This window comes from Meleagris gallopavo, chromosome 4, assembly GCF_000146605.3.
Source record: "Meleagris gallopavo isolate NT-WF06-2002-E0010 breed Aviagen turkey brand Nicholas breeding stock chromosome 4, Turkey_5.1, whole genome shotgun sequence".
Lineage (NCBI taxonomy): Eukaryota > Metazoa > Chordata > Aves > Galliformes > Phasianidae > Meleagris > Meleagris gallopavo.
The window spans coordinates 48560673-48572059 of record NC_015014.2 but is presented as its reverse complement, the minus strand read 5'-3'; the positions used below and the strand labels follow the sequence as shown (position 1 = coordinate 48572059).

The window sequence follows — 11387 nt, the reverse complement described above, 5'->3', positions numbered from 1 at the left end:
GTCCTGACTTAATTGCATTATGAGAAGCGATGCTTAAAGACAGGAAATTGCAGATACACTTTAGTCCTAATGAAGGATATAGAAGTTTGTGCAGTATTTGTTCTGGTCTCCTTTTTGGGATTATTCATTAGTGGTAATTCCTGCTTTAGTCACCTTCTTTCTGCTCTGCCTTAGGGTTTAGCTCTTCTCCCTCACACTGCCCTTCTCCCAAGGCTTGGTATATGCACCTAACAATCTTCAGATGGGCTTACAGCAAAGAAACAAACAGGTAGTCTGTAGGACTGCTTCCAGGAGGTGCAGTCCTGTGATCTGTTCTTCATGGAAGGGCTGTGTTTGTGCGCTGAAGCATGCTGAGAGGTTAATAATGTTGGGCTTTCTCTTAACAGAGCACCCCATTGCCAGCTCCCAGAGCTTCTGCACAGGGTTGTAGTGGTCTTGTGCAGTGAGTGGAAAGCACAGAGAAACAGCAGCTTTAGCTCTTCCATCTGCATCCAGGCATGGACTCTAAATTGGGTTTCAAAAGAGATTTAGGCTGATCCATAACTGCTGGATAATTGAGAAGGTGCCCAGTGCATGTGCTGGGGTAAGCACTGTCCTTCAGCCCATCTCTGTTCCCAAGGAGCCTGTGGGGATGCTGGCCATGGCTCCCTGCTCCCCTCCTGCCCCAAGAACCTGCCCAGCCAGGAGGGGGCACATTGCCCATGGGGAAGCCCACCTGGCAATAGGATGTTACAATAAATTAACAGTCTCTGTTTTTATAGAATGCTTTATTCACTATGTCCTAGAAATGTACCGTAAATGGAGCAAGAACTAAATAAATTCAGAGCTTCTGACAATACAGAAAACAGAGATACAATAAAACATCTAAAATATCAGCTCTTTCAAGAATAAGGCACACTAGTTTATATATATATATATATATACACACATATATATATATATATTTATTTGAATAGTTTGTTCTTAACCTAAAGATGTTCACATTTCAAGTTATCAGACTTACCTCAGTAGTAGTGTACATGAAATGGTTTAGAAGCAAGTGGAAAAGATGGGGGTGGGAGGCTGCGTCTCCACGTCCTGCCTGCTCCTGCCCTGGTGGCCTGGGGGCTCACCTTTTTGGGCTCCTTTCTGTCCCTGATGCAAGCAACAGAGGCCAGTGGGGAGAGGATGGCTGGGAGAGCAACCACTGCCCTTTGATGCTCTTCTGGGTTGGCCATGGTTGTGACGGAGGGGCTGGAAAGGGGATAGCAGAGCCTGCAGTGCCTGGATGACATTAACTGCCATGGTGGCAGTTAGCACTGAGCTGTACAAAGCCTTAGCTGGAGCCCCCAGCACTTTTTGTCCCACCAGGGTCTTCTGGCAAGGCTTTGCCTGCTTCACTTCCCCTCACCCTAAAAACAGGCAGGGTGTTTGGGATGAGAGTTTGGGGGCTAAGGAGGCTTCGTTTTCAGAAGCGGTGGGACAGATGGCAAAAGCCTCCAGGGAAGGGGCACGGAGGGTCAGAGTCCGACTTAATGGTTAACTTCCTCACAGTGCTTTTGATAGCAGTTGGGCAGGTTTAAATAGAGCTCAGCTTTGCTGAGTAAGAGCACCTAAAAACAACCGCTCCATTTTGAGGCAAAAAAAAATGCACATTAAAAGGTCACTTTACTAAGCTGGAGATGATCCGAAAGTGGTTCTGTTGTCAAAATATACTTTATGTGAAACCCCTTCAGCTGGTATTTATACCACTAAAAGCAAAGCAAAATTGTTTACTCACTCTCTTCTCCACACCTCCCTTCACTGGAGCTGTGATTGCAGAGCTGATACACTTCATAAAATGGGCGAGATATTTCTTTAATGTTTTACCATATTTTACATTCACTGCACTACTAAATAAAAGCCTTTAAACAGGCCACAAAACACTGCAATAATATATTTACTCCTTAATATAACAAACTTTTTTTTTTAATAACATCAAAATAAACTGTGTTTGTTTTGTGGCAAACCACATACCATGTAAATTTGCAACATAAAATGACTTTTAAAAAGTATATTAAAAGGTATTTACAAGCTCTATGTCTTAAAATGGCTGGGTCCAATCCTTCCCATCCCTGATGTGCACACAGAGCTCCAAGTGCGGGAGCTGGATTTGGTGTGGAAGGGAGGCCGGGAGGGATGCCAGCCTTGCTGTGTCAATTCCAGTATCACCACCACCCCCAGTACCTCAGAAATTTCTCATGGGACGTGATGAAGCTATGGGTAGTAGCACTGCGCATCCTGCTGCCAGGAGTGGGCGTGCTCTTGCCTACAACAGCATACATTCTCAGTCACTACAGCATATACTTCAAAGAATAAAATAAAGAGCGTTTAAAAAAGCCTAGGTTTTATACTGGATGAGGATTAAAGTTGAGACGCCTTACGCAAAATATGAGGTGCGCGTATCTGCACGTGCTCCAAGGCTGAACTACAGGTAGCTTCAATAAATAGAAATTCCAGTTGTTGAGGAAAACTCTGAGCCTTTTCTTTGAGCATCATAAGCCTGCTAATCACACTGCAAAGGGCTTTGTGTGAGGAGGCTTTCTTCTTTCTATTCCTCCTACGAAGGCAATATGAATTACTTTTGATTTCAAACAGTAACAAACAGATTGTATTAATGCCAGCACAAAAACGCAGAGGTCTTGCACGTTTCTCAAATTGCACTTTCCAGTATAACATTTCTTAAATAAGATACTTGTTGTTTTTTTCTTTTCTTAAAAAAAAAAAAATCTAAGGAATGTATTCTTTAAATATTGAATATATTCTTCAAAATATATCGTTTAAACTTTCCCTAGCTGCTCGGGTGTGCTTCTTAATATATAGCTGATATATTATTAAAGGCACTACAAAATAGACATCTCTGGAGTGCAGTAGTTACTAAAAATAACCTTCATACCACAAATATATTGAAAATATAACTGCTAAAAAAAAGGACCCTGTGCAACCCCACTGTGATGCATATAAAGGCACATAAGTGATGGGTGGCTGCATCAAGGTCGTTTAGAAATGTATGAATACAGGCATGTTAAATTTTAAAAATAGCCTAAAAAAAGTTAGTGAAAACTTCAAGCGTAGAAAACATTTTGAACATGTTTTTCTGTGACATTCTTCACTTTCACGTTCTGTGTCAGTTTACTGAGTCCTGACATTACTCTCCTGCAGCAGGCGCATTCTTCATAAATATTAAAGTGTTCCTTCAGTGTTTGTTTCTCTGCCGACAGTCTCAGTACGTCTGGTAGACGTCGTGGATGGGCACCTGGATGGTGGCAGCTGGGAAGGCCGGAGGTATGTAGCCAGCATAGCCCCCATAGGCGGCGGCAGCGGCGGCGGCAGCGGCGGCATTCTTCTGTAGCGTGGCTATTGTTGCTGTTGCTGCAGCGGGTGCTGCGAACGGCACGTAACTTGTCCCATAAATGCTGGCAGCGGGGATCCTCTGCACGTTGGGGGCCATGGTGTACACTGGGGTTATGGGGCGGCCCTGGAATCAGAGAATTGCAGTATGTCTGGAGTTGGAGGGGACTCCACGAGGGATATCCAGTCCAACTCCTGACTCCACACTGGGCAACCTCAGAGCCAAACCGTGCATAGTTCAAACAGTCCTTGAACACAAGCAGGCCTAGTGCCAGGGTCAGGTTGGGGATTAGGAAAAGGTTCTTCACCAGAATGTGGACAGGCACTGTAACAAGCTCCCCAGTATCATGGCACCAGTTGGACTGGATACCCTTCATGTGTACCCAATCCAGACTATCCTGTGTGTCTCACTTATCTCTCTCACTCAAGAGGGCATGCACTGTCTATCTTCCTGTCCTTGTTTAGTGTGTTTACAGTGAGATGTCCTCTTGGAAACTCACCTCTTCCTACCAAATTTGGGTCCTCCATAGAGGAAAAGCAACTATCCAAAGTGCAGATGTCAATGATAGGTCAAATGAACAGCACTTTGGGGGTGCCTGCTCTTCTCCTATGACACATAGAGTGGTTTGGGGTGGGTTTACCAAGGAAGTTTTCCATGTAAAGGCAGGTGTATGGCTCAGGTGCCAGACATAACCACTGGGGGAAAGTCTCAGGTTATGTGAGATGAATTTCTCTGCATGTTGGAAAGAAGGGACAAAGAAATGGGAGCAGAAATCAACCCAAGAGCTGCAGTGGGATGTGAGGATCTCAGTGGGATCATGCTTGAGCAACAGCCCAGTCCCACAGAAGCAGGCACCAAGCAGGAGAATCAGAGAGTGCTGTAGGCAGCTTTTCCCCTGCACTGGGTATACAGAGCAGAACATATGGAATTGGGGTGTCTGCACTGAACTCACCTGGAAGGGGGGAGGCGTTGACACAGCTGGTATTACTGCTGCGGCTGCGGCTGCTGCAGCAGCAGCTGCTGCACTGGCTGGGTCCTGCTGGACGGCAATAGGGTTGATGATGTGCTCCACTGTGTGGATTTTGCCATCTTCCATCATCTTGGCTGGTGGTGCAGCTGGAAACATGGAGTACTGGGCACCGATCGCAGGGATGGCCACTAGGAGAGAGACCAGACACATCAGGCATACTGGGAAAGAGTCTCCAGAGCCTATTCTCAAAGAACACACAGCCTTACTCTTGGCTCTGCCAGATCTCACCACAATAGGCAGCCTCACGAGCTAGTTGGGGACCTGCAGCAAGTCTGCCCCCCTGCAGGTTGAAGAACCACAGCCAATGCTCTTGAACTGTGCATGGTGATGGGCTTGGTGCTGTCTGCTCTTCCCAGTACTTCTCCCCTTGGCATGGCTGTCCCAGGGCTAGGGCCTTGTTCTGGATTCAAGCAGCCCCTTCTGACCATCACCACTCTCTCCCTCGCCAGAAGCACCTACTGTCCTGGCAAGGTCTGTGCTCTAGCTGCTGATATCAAAGGACATGGGGCTGCTTCAGGAAAAAAAGGTGCGGTTTTTACTGCAGAAGTAGCAGCCAGGAACTGGGCTAGTCTATATGCTACCCTTTGGCCAACGGTCTGAAATACCAGTTAATGTATTCTTATACATTTCCCAGGCCTAAATTGGCTTAATACATTTTATTCTATCTTTCTGCTTCAGTATCAATCTGTTTAACAGCACTAAAATAGAAATTACTCTTACAATAATTCTCCCTTGTGCCAAAATTGGATAATCCAAAATACATAGAGCTATTGTCTTCCAGGTAAAGGGTAAACGCTCCAATCAGAGTGTGTATCAGAGATCCTGAGTTTGTACGTGGTCTTACACAGATTTTCACTGCACTGTTTAGGGAAGAAATATGCTTTGCTGGACATTCCCAATAATCACATTTGTAATTCTGTTGTTGCTTCATAACATGCAGTTCAGCTTTCAGTTCTTGAGTCTTTCAGCAGGACACTTGTTCACAAGGAAGATGGGGTAACTAACAGATCAATTCCACCTGGTCAGCTCAAACCAATTTTTTTACTGTTTTAAATAACTTGGGTAATGCCCCAGTGATGCAAAAACAGAGAGCTCACACGCTCCATTCTGCAGTGTCTTCTGGCAGAAAGGCAGGATCAGGCAGCTGGTACTGGGGTGATGTCTCAGAAGTTTCCTAGCCATTATCAAGGAATTGAGCTTTGAGATATTTCTGAAGAGATAGAAGTTTCCAGAGTTGGTACACCTCTACTTTTCCATTCTGATAGGTGATCTCAGAGTAGTTTCCTTTTGATAACAGAGGTAAGTCTTGCACGTGCCCTTTTTAACTGATCAGCTCATCTGGCTGGGAAAAAGAGGCCAGGTGCTTCAGCACTCAGGGCCTATGCTGGAGCAGTGGTAGAGGGGAAGACCAGGTGAAGACTTCTGAATCTGAATGTGCTGGAAATGTAGAAACACTTAGTCTTGAGAATCAGGCTTTTGTTTGGTAATCAAACAAACTACATGGACACCACTGATAAATACCAGGGTAAATTCAAGTGTGTGTTTCAAGGAAAAAACTGACAGCTTTTCAGTCATCCTTCAGTAATAGCTGAATTATCTTTACAAACATGGATAATGGTAATATTTTCTGTTTGTGAGTGGGTAGTTTTCTCAGGAAGCCTGACATCTTCCTTTGAAGATTTGGCTCTGATCTTTTAACAGCACTCCTTCCTCTCAATGCTTCTTCTCACATTATCTCATCCCTCTGTTATGAAGGACTCTTCTTAGTCCTCATGACAGTTGTAATTTCCACTGACAGTATGGAACTTATTCTGGTAAACTACTGCAACTTTAGTATTCAACGCTGCTTAGGTGTGCAGTTAAAATTTGCTGGAGCTGGGCCTGCTTCTCTCGCTACAGTTTGTAGCTCTGCTGTGTGACTGTAAGTAGGACACCCACAGTGCTCCCCACACTGCTGATGGTGGTGGAGGAGCTGTCCTGAGCCAGGGACTTTCCTGCAATGGGAAAGCACCTGCTCCTTTTCCCAGCCTTGCAGAGCAACACAAATTGAGCTGGGGAGAGCTCTGGAAATTTGGGTTTGGAAATTGCCCAGGGTGAAACTAGCAGTTTAGAAACTTGGAGAGAGGAAGGTTGCCACACGGGCTGGCCCTGGACCATGGGACAGGGGCTCTCCTGCCACTTCCACATTCCTCCTATCCTGCAGATGTAGCCTATCCAATTGCACATACTGACCTGCACCAGGCTTAATGGCCACTGGGTTGACAGCTGGTAATTCCAGGTTGGGTACCAGCTCGTATCCTTTTTCTTGCTGTTTTCCTTTGCCTTCGTGGTACCTGCTGTATATGCCACGGCCAGCAGAGTATCCCCCCAGGTAGGAGCCACGGGGGCCTGGGGCTCTGTTGCCAGCTGCACCTCTCCCTCTACCTCGTATGCTGCCTGCTTATGATAACAACATAGAAAAAGATGGTGAACAACAAACAGTAGCAGCAATATAGGGAAGACAAACAGACTTTGGGAAACTGGGAGGCACATGCTTAGAAATGAGGCTGCTGGAGCCATTTTGATTTGAGTGACTTTGCTTACAGAAAAAAATGATTTTGTCTTTGGTTGCACCCAGTAAGATTACACAAGTTTTGCTCTTGACATTTCTGAGGGTAAATTAACTGCTTTATTTACTGATGCAACTTTTGTGTCCAGTTTTTCAGGTATAATACAGACAGTAAAGAGAGAGAGGCTCCCTCAGGGATGGTGTCTAAGCAATGGAAACAGCTTCTGCTTCTCCTCCAGAAGAGTCTCAACCTCCCAGCAATGCCCAAAGGGATCGCCCAAAGCTTTATCTGGCCTTTAACCACCTTTGTCAGACCACTGAATTTATTTATACAAATGTCTTTAGTTCTCTCTCTGTACATGTGAATATTACCCCTCTCCAACATCACACACTTCTTTACGACGATACTTTGGACATTGTGGTATTAATGTACTCTGCCTCTTGTTTGGAAATGCACAATAAATTTCAGGAAACTATAGTTCCTATAAGTACAGGATAATTATAACAACAGTAATAGCCACTAGTTTTGTTTGTTTGTTTGTTTGTTTGTCTTTTTAGCAAATAACTCATTTGCAGTTAATTTTTAATGGTTGTAATCCACAACTGATTAAAGTATACATAATAAAATAATTGTTTTGCACTGATTTTATTCCTTCTGCAAATGGTTTTTAATAGGATTTATGAAGGATATAGCACTGCTGTAATTTTAATGCAGAGGACAGATGACATCTGGTGAGTTTCCAGCTCAGGCTTTCCCTGACACCCCTCCCTTTGATTCCCAAGGTCTACCAGGTGGTTCTCACTTCACCCACACCTCTAGAAGAAGGCAGAAGGAGCACCCTTTGCCATGATCCCTAATACCTAAGATGCAGCTCTTTGGAAAGAGACATCAGAACCTAAAGTCCTTGGATTGTCCATTTGGCCAGTCTTAGTACAATGCTCACAAAAACCAGGTCCCTCCCTTCTCCACCCCATAACTGGTCTGTTTGCTCATTCTGTCAGCGTAGTTCTGATGCTAGCCTGTATATTAGCTTTTATCTCTGCAAGATCATAAATTAAAATGAAATGGAATATAAATATGACAAAAAGACCTCTAAAAGAAAACAGCCAAGCACCAGCTGTCCTTTGTCTCAGATAGACCTTGGGTCACACCAGCTTTATATCAAGTCTGCCCGTCGCATCCCCTGGTTGTGCTTACTAACCTTTCACAAAGTAATCTCTGTTGGGCCCTATCAGGGCATTGTATGGATATCCATAATACGCTAGTGTGTATGGATCGCAAGAGTAAACATAGTTAGGTTGCTGAGTTACTTCGGGTGTTGCTGCAGCCCCTCCTTTTGCTGCTTTCTGGTAGCGAGTGTACTGCTCCTTGTCCACTGGCTTGGCCAAGGTAACCTCCAGGCATGAGCCTTCCAATTCGACACCATTAAGGTTATTCATGGCGTGGATGGCATCTTCCCTGGTTGTAAAGTGCACAAAGGCGTAATCACGTATTTTTTCACCCGCTCTACACAGCCAGGGTTAAACTGCCCAAAGACCTTTTTAATGGTGTCCTCTGTGGTCTCAATCATTAAGTTCCTCACATAGAGGATTTTAACAGTCTCCATGACATCTTCATCCACATCTATCTCTGGTTCTGCCCAGTCGACAGCAATCTGGTGTCCCCACAGCTGGATCCTTCCTGGCATGAGCTTCCTCCTGGCCATTGCTGCTGCTCGATGGCTCTCGTACTCCACAAAGGCGAAACCCCTGTTCTTCATCTTGTCTGCAGCGCTTGCATAGACAATGACATCCAGTACACCTTCTGTCACTTTAGCGATCTCCTCTAGGATTTCCTCTCTCTTCTTCATCTTGGGAATGCCTCCAATGAAGAGCCGGCAGTTGTCTACACTGCAGCACACACCCAGCAGCCTGCCCGGGCGGATTTCATAGTTGTTCAGCTCCCTGACAGCCCGCTTTGCCTCATGCTTCTGTGTGTACATCACGAAGGCATATCCGCGGTTCTTCCCATCAAAGTCCATCATCAGGCGCATCTCATAGATGCGGCCAACAGACTCGAACACGGGGACAAGTTCATCTTCATAGACGTCGCGGGGTATCTTGCCCACGAAGACTTCACAGCCGCGAGGAGGGTGCAGGCCATCCCAGCCAGGAGGTGGGCCGCCGTACTTGCGTTGCCCGTTCTCCTGGATCATGCTGTAGCCGGTGCGCTCCATCAATGCCAGCAGGGCCGCCTCGTTGGGCGCACCAGCCACACCTTCAGGGACTTTTGTGGTACTCATGTTGGAGGAATCGTTGCTCATCCTTGCAGTAGAGTCCTCAGCGGTCATGATGTCAAACTCATTCAAAGCCTGATGAAACCTGGACAAAGGAAGAAGCAGACACTCATTACAAGCTGCTAGCTGCCACCAGAATACCAGCCCTTCTTTTTTGATCTTCAGCAGTTCTGCAAGCTCATTTTCACATGGATAATAAGGCTTCAGAAAAGCAGATGAAAGAGCCATACCAGACTGCATGAGAACACCCATTCTGTGCCATCCCCTGGCTCATCTAGACCTTCACAAGAACAGTCAAGTAGGAGATAATAAGTACACCTTCACACCAGGGAAAAATGGATCTTCTTGTGCAAAGGACAACCTGGCAAGCTTTTGAGCTGCCTGCTGCTTGTGTTATGGTGTGTGGTGTGCTTGTCTCTTTCCTTATAAGACCAGCACTTCAGAAAAGCTGAGGAGAATTACTCCTTTATTACAGGCAGCCTGCAATTGGCTGCACAGCCCTGTAAGTCAGCAAGGGAAGGGTAAATCTCTAAAATCTCATTCTACATTTAAATCCAGGCAGGAAATGCAGAAATACAGAAGGAGGTTGAAAATGCCGACTACCACAACTGCAAGACAGTGCAGATCTACGACTGAGCACAAATAAAAGATGACACTGGGACTTAGAATAGTTAATTCATGGCCTTTTAAAGCTGGAAAGGACCATCAGAACATTTAATATGAGTGATTGTATATAACATGGACCTTTACATTGTATTGTTATTGGCACATTGAGTCCTGTAACATTTATCTGAGTAAAACACATCTTCCAGAAGAACACCGAACCTTGATTTTATGTCATCAAGGAGCTGCAGAACCTAGCGCTTCCTTTTAAGGCATGTTTGTTAATTATTCCTTCTGACAAGGGGGTATGCTATTTCTCCTGAGAATTTGTCTGGCTTTTCTTCCAGCTAGCATTACATTAAACCTTTCTCTGAGTAAATAGTCTTCCAGTTCCTCTATTTTTGCTTTATGATGGTATTCAAGCCGTGTCATCAAGCTACAACTCTATCCTCTTTTTAATAAATTTTGCAGGCCAAACTCTATTTGGCCTTCACATTTAGTCCTTATTTCACTGGAATTGTTTTTGTGTCTCTTTCCACATTCTCCAGACTTTCTGCCTTTTCTCACCCTTGCTGGACATAGGGATGAAGACCACCTGCCTCTCTTCTCCCCATTCCTCTGTCTCATGAGGCCCAATTCTCCACTCTCCTCTCTAGCAAAGCATGCTGAGTTCTTTGTCATTTCTAATCCAAGGTCATTCCAGAGATATTGCTCACTGGGGTTATGTAGCACCCAGCAAGCAACTCTTGTGTTTGTTACTCATACGCGCCACAATCTTGTGTTAGCCATATCTCAACTTCCTGGTAAGTAGGTCCCACCTACTGAGTGCTCCTCAGTTGGTACCTCCTTATTTCTATTTACAATTCCATCAGCCTTTGCATCATTCCCTCATTTATTTGCCACAATTTGCATTAATGACTGTTTTATTTTGACTGTCAAAGGGCACTGGCCCCTGTAGGAAACTCTGCAGGCCACCATCAGAAATAGCCACAGTTTGTATTTGATGGCCTGTATCCTAATAAAGGATAAAGCTTCAGCCAAATTTATTTGTTCCATGTAATGGCATTATTTAGTAAGAGTTCCACAAAGACTCTAATATATACTCTTAGTGACAACAATTTTATCATTTGTGTTGCATTGGTTACCATGCACGCATGTTGAAACCGCATTTGAGATTAGGAAACCATTTGTCTCTGAGCCTTGGTCTGTGGCAGCGTCTGATCCTGCTGGCATATTTGGGCTATAGGTGTTGCACACTGGTGCTCCTGGTGTGGAACAGTCGTTCTATCTTCAAGAATATGGAGAGCAAAGAGGGAGGTGGAGAAGCTGGAAGGGCACTGATAGTGACAGTCATGTCCAGGCAGTATTTTTCTTTCAGAAAGCACAATTTCTTTGAAGCCAGGTCTTTCATAGACATGTATCAGTTTTGATAGAATCTTGCTTTTAAATTTATAAATTTATAAATTTGATTCTCTTCTCTAATTTATAAAAATGATTCTCTTTTTAATGTGTCAGAGCCAGACATTTTGGTTTTACTTCTGGGAATTATTTCACATCATT

The 11387-nt window shown here is 44.7% G+C and overlaps 1 protein-coding gene across 1 annotated transcript; it reads right to left on the bottom strand.

Moving 5' to 3' along the window:
- Positions 1-750: 750 nt before the first annotated feature.
- Positions 751-9309, bottom strand: RBM47 (RNA binding motif protein 47). Its single transcript, XM_019614894.1, is given in 5 exon segments — positions 751-3496; positions 4323-4528; positions 6633-6836; positions 8151-8441; positions 8444-9309. Coding segments are annotated over 5 exon segments (1791 nt in total). The 5' UTR covers positions 9279-9309; the 3' UTR covers positions 751-3241.
- Between the last annotated feature and the right edge of the window lie 2078 nt (positions 9310-11387).